A 17979-nucleotide genomic window follows, 5' to 3' on the forward strand; every position below is an offset into this window, starting at 1 on the left:
CACTGGTTGAAATGTCTGTCAATCAAATCTCCGCTCCCGCCCCCTGGCCGCGGAAGAGCGGCGGATCCAGATTCAGCAGGAGCTAGAGCTCTTAGTTGGCTGCACGCTGGCCCTTCATGTGGAGAGCCCACCTCCCACCCTCTAAAGGTGTCATAGCTGCTCTGATGAACAGCTGATTAACCCCAGGACTGTCACTGGCCCACAGTTCGGTGACAACTGGCTCTGCCTCTTCCTGAGCAGCTAATGGCACAGAGACAGGCAAACTTGCGAAGAGGCTCTGAGCCCAGCCGGCTTCTGTCCGCTGGTCCCGTTAAGGTGTAGTGTTCAGTCCCCGGGAAGGGAGACAGTGAGCGTTGTAAGTGCGTAGTGGGGCAAGGAGTCTGCGCAACAGCCACGCTAAGGAACGCAAAGACCTGGGGGCGGCCCAAAACACCGCTGGTCTCATCTAGCTCTTAGGAATTGACTTCAGACCGCCTGAGTTTAATCCCAGCATAGGAAATTTTACCCATGTGTGTGCATGTGTGTGCTTCTTTAAAAAATATGTTTACATTTTCTGTAATTGTGTTTTCTGTAAGATTCTGTAATATGGCCATGGTGGTACTGTAATTTACAACCCTGGTTTAAAAGTTAAACAGGGGTGCCTGGGTGGCTCAGTCGGTTAAGCATCTGACTTAAGCATCTGTGCTGACAGCTCAGAGCCTGGAGCCTGCTTTGGATTCAGTGTCTCCCTCTCTCTCTGCCCCTCCCCTGCTTACACTCTGTCTCTCAAAAATGAATAAACATTAAAATTTTTTTTAATAAAATAAAAGTTAAAAAGACAAAAATCATAACTGTTATGATCTGTTATTGATTACACAATATATAAAATATATAAACGTTAACATCAATAATCTGAATTGTGAGGGGGGAGGAATAGTAAAAGTGTCAAGTTTAGGAATGCTACTGAAGTTAGTTTTTTTTAATGTTTCTTTACTTTTGAGAGAGAGAGGGAAACACAGAATCCAAAGTAGGCTCCAGGCTCTAAAAAGAGACCCTGCGAGATCGAACTGCGAGATCATGACCTGAGCCGAAGCTGGCCGCTCAACCAACTGAGCCACCCAGGTGCCCCTGAAGTTAGGTTTTTACCAGCTTATAATAGGTTGTCATAATTTTAAGATAATTTAGGTAATCCTCATGGTAACCACAAGGAAAAAACATACAGTAATTACACAAAAGAACATGATAAAGAAGTCAAAGCATACTGATACCAAAAGACATCAAAGCGCCACAACAGACTGATTTACAAGCACCAGAACAACAAAATTACAAAACAGAAAACAATGAACAAAATGGCAATAGCAAATCCTTACCTATCAATAATTAACCTTAAATGTAAATAAATTAAATTCTTTAATCAAAAGACAAATGGCTGAATTGATTGAAAAAAAAAAAAAACCCAAGAGATTCACTTTAGCCTTAAGGACATACATAGACTGAGGACAAAGGTTTGGTAAAATTTCAAGCAAATGGTAACACCAAAAAAGCAGGTGTAGCTATATATATATATCAGACAAAATAGACTTGAAACTAACAAAGGTAAATTTTATTAATCAAAATGTCTTTTTCAGATCCCAAAGTGACCCCTCTGAGCTTGCTGTTTTTTCGTCAAAATTAAAGCTTCCCACAAAGAGGCCACGTTTGTAGGGCAAGTGGAATTTTTCTGGAAAGGGGAGAAAGCAGTTCCAGGTAAGAAGAATGATGGCCCAGAGGCTGATATGACTTAGAATCTTGCCAGAAGCAGAAGCTGAAGAGTGTGTGCAGAGAGTGTTTTTCATTTAGATGGAATCTGTTCGAATCCACATACGCCCTCGCATACCAAACCCAATGCGGTTTGTGTGTGCTGTGGAGGGGGAAAAATACTCAACAACAAATGTAGAGAATGAACAGCAAGGGGGAATTGAGATTTTAAAAAAGGGGAGTCCTCTCTGAGAGGCTGATACTTAGCAAAGACTTGAAGGAGGGAAAGGAGTTGGAAAGAGAATAAAAGGACAAGACTACAGCATTTCTAGTCCCCCGGAGATGTACGTGTAATTGGCACCCCACAGCCTTCATCCGTGGCTGCTCTTCCCCCAAACTTCAACTGAGACCCTGGCTCCTCATTCTGACTCTGGCAGAGTTCCCCAAACCCTCTCTACCTTTGAGATGATTGACTCCAAGAATCCTGCCACTTTTTCTGACCACTACTCCCAACGACCCAGACTGGCCTTAAGTCATTTTTCAAGCCTCGTCTTCAGAAACCTCCACTTTCCATACCAGACCCCAAGCCTCCCAGAAGTAACTGCTAGGGGTCCAAAACCGCCTTCTATTTCGAGTCCACAATCTAAACATTCCCAAAACCATGATTGCCACGATTTCACTTTTTAGGGCACTCATTTAAAAACTTCCACGGTCACTACATTAATGTTAATGAGGATTCATTCATTCAACTGATATTTACAAACACCTATTCCGTGTCAGGCAATGTTATAAGCACTCTCAGATTAATCCTCTCAATATCCCTAGGTAGTTAATGCCTTTAGCCCCAGTTGATAGAAGAGTAAAATGGGAACATAAGGTCACACATTTGGTACGGAGGGGGCTGTGATTTGAACCCAGGCAGTCTGGCTCAAGAATCCGTGCCCTTAACCACTATGACTAGCAATCATGGCTCTTGTTTCAAAGTTCTCTCTTCAGTTAGATACTTCCTTTAGGTCTTTCTCAAATGCTATCTCAGTGAGGCCTTTTTCCTGGCCACTCCAGCTAAAATTGACACACACACACACACACACCCTCTACCCTTTCTTGCTTCATTTTTCTCCTTCACATTTATCACTATATTATACATTTTACTTATTGATCTAGCAATTAGCACTACTCAAATTTGTTATTTACATTTATTTATTATTATTTTTAACATTTATTTTTGAGAGAGAGAGACAGAATGTGAGCAGGGGAGGGGCAGAGAGAGACACACACACAGAATCTGAAGCAGGCTCCAGGCTTTGAGCTATTAGCACAGAACCTGATGCAGGGCTCGAACCCACGAGCTGGGAGATCATGACCTGAGCCAAAGTCAGACGCTTAACTGACTGAGCCACCCAGGCACCCCTGTTCTTTACATTTATTATGTCTCTTATAGAAGTCAGCCCCTAGAGGGCAGAGATGTGTGCCTGTTTTATTCACCGCTGTAGCCCCTGTCACACAGTAGGCACTTGGTAAATATTGGTGGGATAGATGAATGAATGAATACGTGAGGGAATGAGTGATTGAACCCTTCCAATGACGGTGAATTCCAAGCTGCCTTGCCTGGATCCTGGTTGGCCCTGGATTCACTCCTCTGACTCATACACAACTGACTTGGCTCTGCTTACAGAGCCATTTAAACTTGCAATTATACCACTCCGATGTATTTCTATTGAGAAAATTTGCCCTAGAGTGAATTACGAGCCAATTTAATTCCTTGTTCAATGTCATACAGCGGTGCACTTCACCCAAAGCCAATTTTGGGCTATTTTAATTTTTCTGAAATTGTTTTCAGTGGGATGAATCATTTTCGGGTTAACTTTTACAATGATGATTCGATCTATGCATCCATTTTCTTATCTGTGTCATGTTTCGGCAATAATAGCTTTGCCCCAGATATCTTCCTTGGTCTCGGGCTGCTCCTTGAACAGCTCAGGCACATTGTTGCTTCAGGGATCGTGCTGATTGTTCCCTCCACCAGAAATGCTGTCACATCTGTGTAGTTCATCTATTGTTTCCTTGACATTTTTTTTCTTTAAAAAAATCATCTTTTTTAAAAATCATTTTTCAATAAGGTCTAAGCTGACTATTCTATTTAAATACAAACTTCTGGGGCGCCTGGGTGGCGCAGTCGGTTAAGCGTCCGACTTCAGCCAGGTCACGATCTCGCGGTCCGTGAGTTCGAGCCCCGCGTCGGGCTCTGGGCTGATGGCTCAGAGCCTGGAGCCTGTTTCCGATTCTGTGTCTCCCTCTCTCTCTGCCCCCTCCCCCATTCATGCTCTGTCTCTCTCTGTCCCAAAAATAAATAAACATTGAAAAAAAATTAAAAAAAAATAAATACAAACTTCTGTCACCTTACACTCCTGATCCCCCTTGAATTTATTTATTTATTTATTTATTTATTTATTTAAGTAATCTTTGTACCCAATGTGGGGCTTGAACTCACGACCCAGAGATCGAGTCAGTTGCCCCACAAACTGAGCTAGCCTGGTGCCCCCCGATCCCCCCCTTAAATTTAACGTATACTTACCATCTCACAACATACAAATAAACATAACTGGTTGCCTTGTTTATTGTCTGTCTCCCTCTGCTGGAACAGAAGCTCTAGGATGGCAGGGAATTTTGAATCTTATGTTCCCTGCTGTGTCCCCACTGCTTATAACAGTGCCTGGCACCCAGGAGGCACTCAGTAAATATTTGTTGAATGAGTAGCTCCTGTCATTCTGTGCTTTGTTTGTGGCCAGTTTTCACCAAGTCTAATATTTCAGGGTCAAAATTCGCAGGTTCACATTTTGTTGAGAACATTGGATCCTTCCACCGATTAGTTTTCCCTCAACATGTTTTATTTTTTTTACGTTTGTTTATTTTTGATGGAGAGCACGAGTTGGGGAGGGGCAGAGAGAGAGAGCGGGAGAGAGGACCCCAAGTGGGCTCCACACTGACAGCAGCGAGCCTGATGCGGGCCTCAAACTCACAAACCATGAGATCATGACCCGAGTTGAAGTCAGATGCTCAACTGACTGAGCCACCCAGGTGCCCCTTCCCTCAACACATTTCAAAGTTCAGAGTTCTGTCATCAGTTTACTCTGGGGTGCTTATGGCTATCAGTGACGGTTGTGAATCTGGTAAGATGTTTTGTTTTTATTTCCTAGGTAATCCATGACAAAAACTGTAAGCAAGGCCCCTTCTGCAGTCCAGAATTGTCTGAGACGGGCTTCGCTAACCTGGCAGGGCAAAGGAGAGAAGGCAGCCAACGGAGACTGTTAGTAAGCAACGTCGCTTTGTGGGTAATGAGCGCATTCCCACTGCGGAGTCCTGGAGGCCGGTGGAGAACACAGTTTAGAGATGTCCCACATGAGGGCCCAGGGAAAATGATGGAGAGCGCTGGGCAGTGGCGACGACGTGGCCTTCACCGCTGGGTGAAGTGGAGATTGGAAAACTGCCGTGATTTACAAAAGCTGGTCACATGTTTACCCCATGACTTAGCAATTCCGTTCCTAGGTATATGCCCAAGAGAAATGAGTGCATCTATCCATCAAAAGATGTATACGACAATAACAAGATGTATGCAAGAACGGCCACAGAATTATTCTTAATAGGCCCACATAGAAAACTACCCAAATGTACCCACCAACACTGGAATGGATGAAGTGTGGGCTGTTCATACAATAGAAAAGATTACAGCGACGAAAATGGTGAAACTTCTGATTACATACCGGTGCGGCTGCATCTCACAAACATCATGCTGAATGAAAGAAGCTGGACATAAAAGAGTATGATGGCACTTATGTGGATGTCCCAAGCCAGATAAAACTAACTTAGGTTGTTAGAGGTCAGGAGAGTGGTTACCCTTGGAGAGGGGTGGGGTTGGGGGGTGGACCTGAAGGGAGTATCTCGTGTTCATGTTCTCTCTCTTGACCTGGGTGCTGGTTACATCGGAGTGTCCAGTTTGTAAAAAGTAAATGAGCTTTGGGGCACCTGGGTGGCTCAGTCAGTTAAGCCTCCGACTCTTGGTTTCAGCTCCGGTCAGGATCTCACGGTTCGTGAGTTCCAGCCCCACATCAGGCTCCTGGCGGACAGTGTGGAGCCTGCTTGGGATTCTCTTTCCCTCTCTCTCTGCCCTTCCCCCACTCACCCTTTCCCCCTCTCTCAAAATAAATAAATAAATAAGTAAATGAGCTTTGAAGGCTGTATGTGCATTTTAATTGAGTGGATAAAACACAAGTTTTGGGGTGCCTGGGTGGCTCAGTTAAGCACCTGACTCTTGATTTTGGCTCAGGTCATGATCTCCCGGTTCGTGAGTTCAAGCCCCATGGCGGGCTCTTCACTGACAGTGCGGAACCCACTTGGGATTCTCTCTCTCCCTCTCTCTCTTTGCCCCTTTCCAGCTGGCTCTCTCTCTTTCTCTCTCAAAAACAATAGAAATTAACTTAAAAAACAGGGGCGCCTGGGTGGCTTAGTCGGTTAAGCATCCAACTTCAGCTCAGGTCATGATCTCGCAGTCTGTGAGTTCGAGCCCTGCATCGGGCTCTGTGCTGACAGCTCAGGGTCTGGAGCCTGCTTCAGATTCTGTGTCTCCCTCTCTCTCTGCCCCTCCCCTGCTCATGCTCTGTCTCTCTCTGTCTCAAAAATAAACATTAAAAAAATTAAAAAAAAAAAACAAGTTTTGAGGGGTGCCTGGGTGGCTCAGTTGGGTAAGCAGCTGACTCGGTTTTGGCTCAGGTCATTGTCTCATGGTTCGTGAGTTCGAGTCCCGCATCAGGCTCCACACTGACAGCATGGAGCCTGCTTGGGATTTTCTCTCTCCCTCTTTTTCCGCCCCTCCCTGCTCATGTTCTCTGTCTCAAGATAAATAAGCTTAAAAAAAAGTTTTGAGGTGGCCAGGGTGGCTGGGCCCCAACGAGGGAGGGGGAAGGTGGTATTGTTGCCATCAGAAAGGGAACAAGGGCATGGGTTTTAGGATTTAGTCTAAGTGCAGCCCCTTGTTTGACCAGAATAGAGGTTTCTAGAGAGCCTGGGAGCTTGATGAGGAGGCAGGACTGGGAAGACTGGAAGTGCTCATCTGCTCATCCACCGTGGCTGTAAGCCTGAAGGGCCTTGATGGTGGGGCAGGGCACTTACACCAGAGGTAACAATACCACATCTCCGAAACACATACCGTACCCATCCCTGCTCTAAGTGAACTGACATGCCTGAACACCTGCCCTCGTGGGACTTCCATCCTGGATGGGGTCAGTTGGGGGGGATATGTTCTCTGGGCCAAGGGCAGGGTATGGCGCAACAGGCTGGCATTTATTATAGGGAGTATCACTCCAATATACTCAGGTACTTCGTGGCTAGGATAACACAGCCCTTGCCCTTCCGCAGTCCCAGTAACTGCAGGCTGGGAAGGTGGAGGGTACTCCCTTGACACGTTAGGATTCTCTACTTTGGGGGGCCTATCCTTAGGTTGGGAGACTGGTCCCACAACAAAGCACTCAGAGAGTGAAATTGCTCACTTCCGGGAAGGTTCATATGGACATTGCTCCCACCTTAGCCACATGCCAGTGGACTAAGGCTCCTCCTGAGACTCAATAGCTAGGGATAGAGACATCACCTCTAGTGGTGAGTCCATCAAAGCCAGATTTTCTTCTGGTAGCCAGGGACTGGGGGCTCCTGCATTCTCTGAAGTCCCAAGCAGGCACATGCGCAGAGATAGTAGCAATGAGCATGTAATCTGGGAGTTCCAAAGTATGAGCCATGGAATGAGGCCATCGGAGAGAGGGCAGAGATGCCAGGGGCATGAAGGGGAGCCCAGATGTCCACACTTAACAGGGATTTAGGAGAGACTCCCTGGAAAGAAACAGACAGCCAGGGCAAGTCTCCCACTCCATCTTCTAGACCCCTAAGGACACGGAAAGCCTGAAAGTATGAGACCCTAGTGGAAGGAGACAGCATATTTCCAGAGAAGGAATGTGCAGGGGCAGACTTCCTGCGTGTGCGCGCGCGCGCGAGAGAGAGAGAGAGAGAGAGAGAGAGAGATAAAGGAGAGAGGAGGGGAGCAGGCAGACAAAGACACAAATGCATACACAGAGATGAGATGTGCATCTGGAGTTAGAGACCACCCAGACAGGGACAGAAGGGAAGAGAGAGGCCTCCAGACTCACCAAGACAGAAGACACGTGGAAATCCCAAAGCTCAAAGAGAAACAGAGAAGGTAGCAAGGGAGACAAACACTCATCCTCAGCAATAGAAAAGCCCTGCTCTGACACACCACCCTTGATCCCTGGTGGTCCTGACCCTTCTTCTAACACAGGAGGTCCCAGGGTGGTAGCTTTTCTCTAAAGATGGTTGCCATCAATTTTTTCCTATAGGCTACACCCCCATCCAGAGGAGCCCTGAGGCACCATAGAGGCAGCCCAGGCTATCCTGCTGGAGAGAGAAGCCCCGTGGAAGATCAAAGAGCCAGACATGTGAGTGAAGAAGCCATCTTGGACGTCTATCCCAGCTGAGCCCTCAGATGCCTCCAGCCCCAGCCAGCATCTGACTGCAACCTCCTGAGGTCCCAAGAAGAGCCACCTGCCTGAGCCCAGTCAACCACAGGACCATGAAAGACAATACTAAATTGTGTTGAGCCACTAAGTTTTAGGGTGGGTGTTACCCAGAATACTCCAAAACAGGCTGCAGTGGCCTGTGAAGACCTGAAACCCCCATTCTCACATCCCTCCTTGCAACAAAACCAACACCAGCCAGTCAGACTTTCAGTCCCTTTAATTAGGTGCTCTGAAGAAAGGGCAGAATGACAGGCAGGCGGTGAGAAGATGATGCTTCTTAAGCCCCACTTGGCAACTGGTCAGTCCTCATCCTCCGGAAGCTGGATCTTGCTGGGGTCAAAGCAGTTGGGTTCCATGATGGGGAGGCCATTGGCCTCTCGGTACTTAACAAGCCTCTCAGCTTCCCGGCGGGCCCACTCCTGCATTCTGGAGGCAGCAGCAAGGGGGTAGACATGAGGGAGCCACACTGGACACCAATCCCCATCTTAGTCCTCGCCTATTCCCCACTGGCACAAGGAACAGGATTCCTGGCACAGTCCCCTTCAACCTCCACCCCTGCATCTGCTCCCACCCATCCCACTCTCTTGGACACCCCCATGCACCTGTAATCAGGCAGATAAGCTATAAAGGTGCTGCCGAGGACCAAGACAACGGAGAAGCCAAAGAAAAAGACGACCCGCATGTTCCAGACGTCCGTAACAGGGTCTCTGTCATAACCGTGGGAGTCTGGGTTCTGTGGCAAGAAGAAGAAGAGGTCAATGAGAGCTTCCTGTGGCTCCACAAAGCCTTATGCTGGCCCTGCATAAGTTAGTCTCCAGTTTCACCTCAGACCAATCTCTCCTCCTTTCTTTAATTCCTCTTTCTAGTCTTAGGACTTGTCAAACTCCTTGCTACCGCAGGGCCTTTGCACTTACTATCCCCTCTGCCTGGAAAGCCTTCCCCCCATATCTTGTCGCGGCTAGATCTGTCTCCCTGTTCAAAGTTTTGGCTTCATAATTACTTCCCTTAGGAGGCATTCCCTAATTGCCTTATCCATTACCAGTCTCACACTACAGGAAATTGCCACTTTTATGGGTTAAAAATGCTTGAATAGTGCCAATTTCCTATGGCTTCACCTGCTAAAATTTTGCCCTACCCCCAAATCACTCTCCATCTACTTATCTTGCTTAACTCACTTTCTAGCAGTTATTAATTTACCAAGGTAGCATCTCCCCAGATCCTATCACATTATTTTTTATCATTAGATACTCACTACGACCGTTTCCAAATATTTTACATGTTTATTTTGTGCTCTCCATTATCATATAAGCTCTATGAGAGCACGGGCTTTATCCAATTTCCACACTGCTGAACACACTAGGGCCCTGAACTGCACCTGGCATACAGCAGGCCCTCCATACTTATCTACAAAATGAATGAATAAATGAATATGCATCTATATATCCTATATATCCAAGCCAGAGGTTAGTACTGATGAAGTGTATCATACACAAACTTCACAATATCCCAGCAAGGTGGAAAGTAACAATAATAATTAACATCTTCTAATGCTGAATACTAAGGGCCAGGTGCTGTACTGAGCATTGTGACTCATTTAATTACATGAGGCAGATGTAGTATTTTATTTTCTAGAAGGTGTCTTAATACTTTCCCCACTTTACAAAGAGGCACCAAGGAGTTAAGCTGCTTGTCCAAGGTCACAAAGATGAATAACTGTCAGCGCCTGTATTCCAACCGTGGCATTCTGATTTTTGAGTCTCTGCTATCCACACAGCACAGCAGACCCGGTTCCGCCACGTATTCAGCCATGCGAGTTTGGGCGAGTCGCTTAATATCATTAGGCTTCAGTTTCCTCATCTGTAGAATGGGTATGCTAAATAGTCCCTACTCCCAAACAGGGCTGTTTTGAGGATTACATGAGATAAGGTACGTAAAGTGTTTAAAGCACTTGCACTGAGCAAACCCCGTATCAGTGTTCAGTATCATTACCGTTATACTATATTGCTTCTAACGTGTTTTGAGCACTTCCCACTTCAGGTTTGATTATTTGTCTGCAAAACGAGGCCAATCTCGCCCCTGGCCCTGAACCGAAGATTACCAGGGGCTAAAGAAGAAAATCAATCTAGGCAAAGTTCCCAAGTCTTTGAGGCCTTCGCCAGCAGCGCACTTCTCAGCCGCCTAAAAACGTCCTCTAAGGCGCCCCGTCCGCCGGCCCCCGATTGACCCTTCTGGCGTCCCGTTGCCCCCTCCCTCTCACCTTCTCATAGAGGTTTTCGTCCTCCGGCTCTGGGTCCTCCTGCCAGCGTACAGTCGGTGCCGGCGCCCGCTTTCCTGCCACAGCCGACGGGGCGATCACAGCCCTGGACGAGCTGGATTCCCAGCGAACACGGGCGGCCGGGAGCCCTCGCGTCGCCGCTACTGCCGAAAGGCGGCGAGCGCACAAACCTAACAGCCCGGCCGCCATGGCAGATTGTTCTACAGACTCTCAGGGGCGGGGACGGAAATGCGACTCTGCGCAGCTGCAGTTGGCCCGAGCGCGACAATTATCGCTCCGCCCCCACCGCACTAAATAAGTCCCAAGTCCGGATTTTGTTTTCAAATGTGGCCAGGTGCTGAGTAGCCAGCCCTCTTTCCCTCCATCTGTCCTAGCCTCAGGGGAGCGACCATTTTTTTAGCCTCTCGGTCAGGCTAAGGAATTTACGGCTGAGAGGTCTGCCCATTTCCTTGATAAGGAAGCGTTGACACTTGGATGGATGCGGGTCCCAGTCAATGGCCCGGAGATTTCCTCGGTCTTTTGGGTAAAGGGACGGAGCTTCCGCTTGTCTTTCATGATTCGGAGGAAGCCAAGCTTCCAAAGAGCGGGCCTCGCTGGATTGGCCAATAGCTACTCCTTTTTGCAACTTGCGAGCGTTCGCACGGAGAGTGGGGAGGTGGCATATGCTTGCCAATCAGAGCCGACCAGGGCTGGCCATCTGCAGCTGGCGACCAATAGACGAGACCGACCAGAGCGCGCTCCCTTAGTAGGTGGATGGTGGTCGAAGCGCCGGCTCCCTTCTCGTCGTCGCCATTTTGTGCTGGTGACTGCGGCCGGCTGGGAGTAGGCGGCAGTGGGTTTCCTGGGGAGGGTAGCGCGCTTGGCGCTTCTCCCCTCCCCGCTCTTCCGCCCTCTTGCTTCCAGCCTCAGACTTAACGCTGGTGCGGGCCGGCCCCGGCTGAGCTGGGAGAGTTGGAGGAGGTGGCGGCGCGCAGAGGTGATGTCCGGGAGCCCTCCCTTGACAGCCCGGGCCGAGAAGGTGAGCGTCGCCGCTGGTCGTGGGGGCGGAGGTAAGGGGCCGGGGGCGGGCGGGTGCGGAGAGGAGGCGTGTGGGCGGACTGCGGGACGTGGGCCTGGGCCACGCGCGGGACCGAGAGATGCGTGCATGGCCTGAACTCGGGAGGGGGTGTCTCTCCCCCCCCCCCGTTTTGGGAACGGAGGCGCGTGCGCGATTGGGGCACAGGATGGGTGCACGCGGGTTGGGGGAAGGGAGGAACTGATTTGAGTGGGCTTCTGTGGCTGTTTGCGACACCGAACTTTATCCGTGAGGAGGCCCATGTTTTTATGCATACGGGAGAGGGTGTGCTGTCTGCTCTGTGTGACTTGGGTACTTACCGGTCTATGGGGGAGTATTCTGTGGCTCTGGTCCTTATTCTTGGGTGGGGGGGGGGAGGGCAGACGTCCGTGTGACTCTGGTCTTTATCCTTGGAGTACGTGCTGTAACTCAGGTCTTTATCCATGGGGAGGGGTCCTTATCCATAGGGAGTCGTCTTGCGACTGGCCCTAACCCACTTGCTAGGTGGGGAGGGAGTGCAAGGAATGTGTGCATGACTTATAGCCACTTCTTTTAGAAGGGGTTCGGGTCTGTGACTCTGACGCTCATCTTTTGAAAGAGGGCCTCAGTGTGTGATTATGGCTGGTATTCGCTGTGGGTTCCTGCCTTGTGATTTTTGGCCCGTAGTTAGTTGGGGCTGCTGTCTGTGACTTTGGTCGCTATCTGTCGTGGATACCGGTGTGTGACTCTGACCTCCTTGCCAGAGTCTACTGAGGGTTTTCTATCTGGCTCGCATCCACTGGGACCCCTGGTTGTGATCGTAATTCTTATCCATCTGGGAGCAGGTAACTCTGGTTCCCTGTGGCTTGAGGAGGAAGGGAAAATTGGTTGTGTGTATACATGGAGGAAAGGTGTGGTGGCAACGTAGTGTTGGGCAAGTGTTGTTACCGCCTGGCTTTGCCTGATTCCTGCTCAGAGGGTGGGGCCTGAAGATTCTGGGATACTTCTTGGTGACCCCTGGCCAGGTCACGTGGCTCACAGGACTTACTTAGTTCTCATGGCAGGCTTGGGGGTTGGGTGAGGCGACTGCCCTTCCATCCCAGCAGAACAGCACAGTGGTTGGAAACAGCCTCAAAAGGACTCCTTTCGCCTCTGAATAAGTTGGGCCCAGAGCCCTAGGGAGAGAACCACCTTGGGACCTGGCTGCACATAAGAGACAGGGCTCGAGGCTGAGCCAGTTGCCGAGTAAGGGCCAAAGCTGCGTTGGCCAGGAGCCCGGGGAGGCGGCATTTGTCTCACTGCCAAGTTAGCCCCTTTACCCTCTGGGCCTTTCATGATCTCCTGCTGTCTTGTAGGGGACAGCCAACATCTTGTTGGGAGGATGCAATGGCACTGAGCGGGGAGTGGGGGGGCATGGAAGGAGCCTGGTGGGTGCCTAGGACTCCCATTGTGAGGTCTTGCCTCCCAGCCTAACATGCCTGACCTCAGACAGGTCATCCAGCACTGAGAGCCCCCTGGGCAGGTAGCTCCAGGCTCGGTCTCATCTACCAGTCTCAGATGGCAAAGCCCTGATCACAGAATAGGTGGCACCACCAAGTCTCTCTGCAGGATGCTTCCTCTCTGCTGAGGGCCTTGCTTTTTCTGTTTTATTTTATTTTATTTAAGTAAGCTCTACGCCCAACATGGGGCTTGAACTCACAACCCTGAGATCCAGAGTTGCATGTTCTACTAACTGAACCAGCTGGGTGCCCCTGGCCTTGCTATTTCTAGGGTGGTGGGTTCTAGCCTCACGTTTGTGGGGAGAGGAAGGAGCAGGCCAGGAAGGGGCTGCCTTCCCACCCTGGTCCATAGGAACACTAGGAAGTTGGGAAATAATGTCCCTGGGCTAAGGGACAGCAGAGAGCCGCGCGAGCAAGGGTTTTTCAAGGAGGCCCCAACTGCCTTGACCCCTTTCTTCCTTCTACTCTCTCCAGAGTCCCTACAGGAGGCATCACCCAGGCTGGCAGATCATGGTGGCAGCAGCGGGGGTGGCTGGGAAGTGAAACGGAGCCAGCGGCTGAGGAGGGGCCCCAGCAGCCCCCGCAGGCCCTATCAGGACATGGAGTATGAAAGACGGTGAGTTACCCACTCCCACCCCTACCAAGCATCCTAGGCTTATCCCCATATAAAGAATTGATCCAGGAAGGTGCCAGGAGGGGGCTTCCGAGCAGAGGAAACAGTGCAGCAGATGATTGGTTTCTTTTCAGCGAACATTTACTTGGCACCTGTCGTGAGCCAGGACCTGTGCTAGGCTCTGGGAATGCAGTGGTGAATGAGACAGATAAGACTGCAGCCTTCTTCCTCAGGGTCTCACAAGGGAGACCACACAGTTTACAAGTGATTAAAAAACAGCTCTATAGGGGCGCCTGGGTGGCTCAGTCGGTTAAGCGTCCGACTTCAGCTCAGGTCACCGTCTCGTGGTCCATGAGTTCGAGCCCCGTGTCGGGCTCTGGGCTGATGGCTCAGAGCCTGGAGCCTGCTTCCGATTCTGTGTCTCCCTCTCTCTCTGCCCCTCCCCCACTCATGCTCTGTCTCTGTCTCAAAAATAAATAAACGTTAAAAAAAAAAAATTAAAAAAAAACCCAGCTGTATAGGTGCCACAGTTGGTTGTGAAGTTGGAAAGGGATCAAGAGAAAGGGAGGAATGGAGGCTGATGCTCAGGTTTCCATTTTGGGTAACTGAGGTATATGGTGCCATTCACCAAGGTGTGGACAGCCACTGCAGGAGGAGAAGCAGAGGTGGGTGGCAGATGGGTGGTGGTGGCTTGTAAAGGCCTGTGGATTCTCAGGGGAGAGGCGTGGGCTGCAGCTTTGGGTTGGAGGAATGAACGGGAGTGATGCCCTCAGAGTCAGGAATTTTGTGCCGGACAAGTATAGGGCAAGCCAGGTCAGATAGCAGGAGACTTCAGGGACAGGGTGGGCTAAAGCTTGTGTGATACTTGTCTTGGAATGGAACACTCTAGTACGGTTATTTTTATTTTATTTATTTTCTTCGTATGGTTATTTTTAAACTCTAGTAGAACAGGAAACGAGGCACTTTGTAAAATGCCCTCACCATCCTGGTGGATCACTCCAGTTGATTCTAATGCAGATGACTTATTCTTGACATTTTAAGATTGCATAGGAAAGTAGACCTAATGCTCCCAAGAAAGTCTCTATTAAGAATCAGTAGATTAAAAAAAAAAAAAGTAGATTTATAAAAAGTCACGGAGGAAATAATTTTTTTAAATGCCTTACAAAAGGTTTCTTCTTCCACTACCCCCTTTAAAAATGTTTTCTGAAAAGTAAGCCCAAATTTGTGATGTGGTCATCATCTAGTGCTATTCAGTCTGCTTAAAAAATGTCTTTTGAAAGCATTCAGTTTGGGATTGTATTCACTGAAATGCTCTTCTGGCAGTTTCTGAGTTTGAGTAGGTGACATACTTGCTTCAGACTTTATAACCAGTTAAAGCCATTGTCTGTCTTCTGGCTTTCAAAGGACCTCAACTGCAGAGGTTTGAGTGAATCATACCTTTTCGGTAGGTTCCTATCGTAGGTCAGTACAGAGCCTTCTCTTGCCATATTTGGTTTTTCCTTTTTATTTCCAATTCCCATAGCTGTAGGCAGCTGCTCTGTCCTTTTCGAAACGTATCCTTCTAAAATAGGTAGCACAGTGTCTGTGTTTTCAGTTTACACAAATGGCAGAGAGCTACGGTTTTCATTTTGTTTCCTGAACTTTGTATTACTCGGCACTGACTGCATTTTTAAGATCTGCCTCTACTGCCATGTGTATATTAGTGCTTTTCTTCTAATTGGTCCCAAGGACACCTTCGGGTGTGCCTGTTCCTTTTACTTAATGATTCCCTCAAGCATGGATACCTGGGGGCGCCTGGGTGGCTCAGTCGGTTAAACGGCCAACTTCCGCTCAGATCATGATCTCATGGTTAGGTTCGTGGATTCGAGCCCCGCGTTGGGCACTGTGCTGACAGCTCGGAGCCTGGAGCCTGCTTCAGATTCTGTCTCCCTCTCTCTCTGCCCTTCCCCTGCTTGCACTCTTTCTCTCAAAAATACACATTAAAAATTTTTAAATAAAAAAAAAAAGCATGGATACCTGTAAAATTCATCTTTTTTTTTTTCTTTTTTTTTGTCTTACAATCTGTGCTTTCAGAATCTTCTCTGTTCCTACCTCTGGATCACAAAGATTGCACTCTCTAGTTTCCCCTTTCACATTCAAGTCTTTAATACCACCTAGAGTACATTTCTGAATATGATATAAGGTATGTTCTGGTTTTGTGTTCCTCCATATAGTGGGCAGTTTTCCCAGTACCGCCTTTTAAATAGTCCATTTTTTTCTTCATTGATTTGGAGTGCCTCGTCTCATTTCAAGTTCCCTCATATACATGGATCTGTCTTATGTGATCTGATTTGTTTCATTGGTCTATTTGCTTATTCTCATGCCAGAACCTTACTGTTTTTATCATTACAGCTTTATAGAATCTCTTACTTAGCTCCCACTTTGCTCCCTTATTTATCAAAGTTGATTTTAGCCATTTGTGGAAACTGTATAAAAAAGATATTAAAGTCCCTCAAAAACATTCAAGAATTTTGATTGAGGAGTGCCTGGATGGCTCGGTTGGTTAAGCGTTTGACTCTTGGTTTTCAGCTCAGGTCATAATCTCACGGTTCATGAGTTCGAGCCCCGCATCGGGCTCAGTGCAGACAGTGCAAAGCCTGCTTGGGATTTCTCTTTCCCTCTCTCTCTGCCCCTCCCCAGCTTGCTCTCTCTCCCCAAAAAATAGATATAAAAAAATTTAAAAAAATTTTTTTTGATTGAGATTGCATTGTATTTATATATTGATTTGGGGAGAACTGTCATCTTTGTTAAGTGGTAATCTCATCCAAGCCCTGTATGGAGAATTTTGTTTTAATGTTTATTTATTTTGAATTTTTTTAATGTTTATTTTTGAGATAGACAGAATGCAAGTGGGGTTGGGGCAGAGAGAGACTGAGACACAGGATCCGAAGCAGGCTCCAGGCTCTGAACTGTCAGCACAGGGCCCAATGGGTGCTCAAACCCATGAACTGTGAGCTCATGACCTGAGCCGAAGTCAGATGTTTAACTGACTGAGCCACACAGGCGCCCCATGAATGGAGAATATTTTAAAATTTGTTTAAAGGACATACAAATTTGAATAAATGAAAACACAAGTCTTGCATAATTTCTACGTGCTTCACTAGTCTTCATGGACATCTTACTTTCTTTTATATTTTCCAAGCTGGTGTTTGCTGGGGTAGAGGAAAGCTGTTGATTTTTTGTAAGTCCTCTTATCCCTGTATTCTCTTGTTATTTCTAATTACTCATTGTCGATTCTGATGGTCTTTCTAAGTAAGCAGTTGGTCGTGCTGTATACAAATCAACTCTGTCACTTAACTTCTTTTTCTTCACTTACAACGTTGTCTAGGACTTTAGTTAAGTACCACATTAAATAGTGTCAGTGATGCTAGGTGCACAAATTAAGATTCATTTTGGCAGATTGTAACAGAAAATCCAAAGAATAATGGCTTAAACAATGCAGTTTATTTTTTTTCTCATAAAGGGCATCTGCAGATAGGCATTCATTCCTGGCCCAATAAGCAGCCCTTTCTGCTTAGGCATCAAATCGGATGTGTGCTGTAGGCTTTTAAAATACAGCCTTTAATAAAGCAAGAAAATTCTCTAATCTTCGTTTGCCAAGATTGATTGGAAATGAGAATTCAACTTCATAATTACATCCTTTTTTTTCCATCTGCCCGTCAGTTTCATAAATCACATTAAATTACATCCTTGCCGGGGTACCTTGGTGACTCAGTTGGTTGAACGTCTTACTCTTGGTTTCAGCTCAGGTCATGATCTCATGGTTTGTGAGTGAGTTCAAGCCCCGTGTCAGGCTCCTCGCTGACAGCACAGAGCCTGCTTGGGATTTCTCTCTCCCTCTCTCTCTCTCTCTGCCCCTCCCTGTCTTGCTTGCTCGCTCTCAAAAAATAAATAAACATTTAAAAATAAAAATAAATTAAAAAATAAATTATATCCTTGCCATTGTTGAGGTATACCCTCCTCAATCATGGTGTGTATGTTTCTAACTTCTTATTTTGAAAAAATTTCCAATTTTCAGAAAAGTTGCAAGTACAGTAAACTCCTTTATATCATCTACCCAGAACCACTAACTGTAAACATTTTGCCACACTCGTTTTTCCTACCTACATGCCTCACCATCTCTTCCTCCCATCCCTTTCTCCCCCCTACTTCAATACAAATATATATCCATTTATCTATATATAGACAACATTTTCTTTTTGAATCATACGAGTTAGTGGTAGACA

At 47.4% G+C, this 17979-nt stretch overlaps 2 protein-coding genes across 8 annotated transcripts in view; one reads left to right on the forward strand and one right to left on the reverse strand.

The window, feature by feature from the left end:
* Positions 1-8493: 8493 nt before the first annotated feature.
* NDUFB11 (NADH:ubiquinone oxidoreductase subunit B11) lies at positions 8494-10895 on the reverse strand. The gene is made up of 3 exons (XM_047076136.1): positions 10552-10895; positions 8897-9027; positions 8494-8720 (listed from the first exon to the last, which is right to left on the reverse strand). Exons 1-3 carry the CDS (start codon positions 10756-10758, stop codon positions 8594-8596), a joined length of 465 nt encoding a protein of 154 aa, XP_046932092.1. The 5' UTR covers positions 10759-10895; the 3' UTR covers positions 8494-8593.
* Positions 10896-11405: 510 nt separating this feature from the next.
* Positions 11406-17979, forward strand: part of RBM10 (RNA binding motif protein 10) — a 29801-nt gene continuing 23227 nt past the window's right edge. For 3 of the 7 annotated variants that reach the window (XM_047076129.1, XM_047076131.1, XM_047076130.1), the window contains exons 1-2: positions 11406-11618; positions 13576-13717. In XM_047076129.1, coding sequence (XP_046932085.1) covers positions 11549-11618; positions 13576-13717 — 212 coding nt within the window. In that variant the 5' untranslated portion in view covers positions 11406-11548. The remainder of the gene's footprint in view (positions 11619-13575; positions 13718-17979) is intronic. The other 4 variants (XM_047076135.1, XM_047076132.1, XM_047076133.1 and 1 more) reach the window with 3 other exon arrangements.

This window comes from Lynx rufus, unplaced genomic scaffold, assembly GCF_022079265.1.
Source record: "Lynx rufus isolate CCGP_SWC_20201006 ecotype Redwood Valley unplaced genomic scaffold, mLynRuf1.p SCAF_14, whole genome shotgun sequence".
Classification (NCBI taxonomy): Eukaryota; Metazoa; Chordata; class Mammalia; order Carnivora; family Felidae; genus Lynx; species Lynx rufus.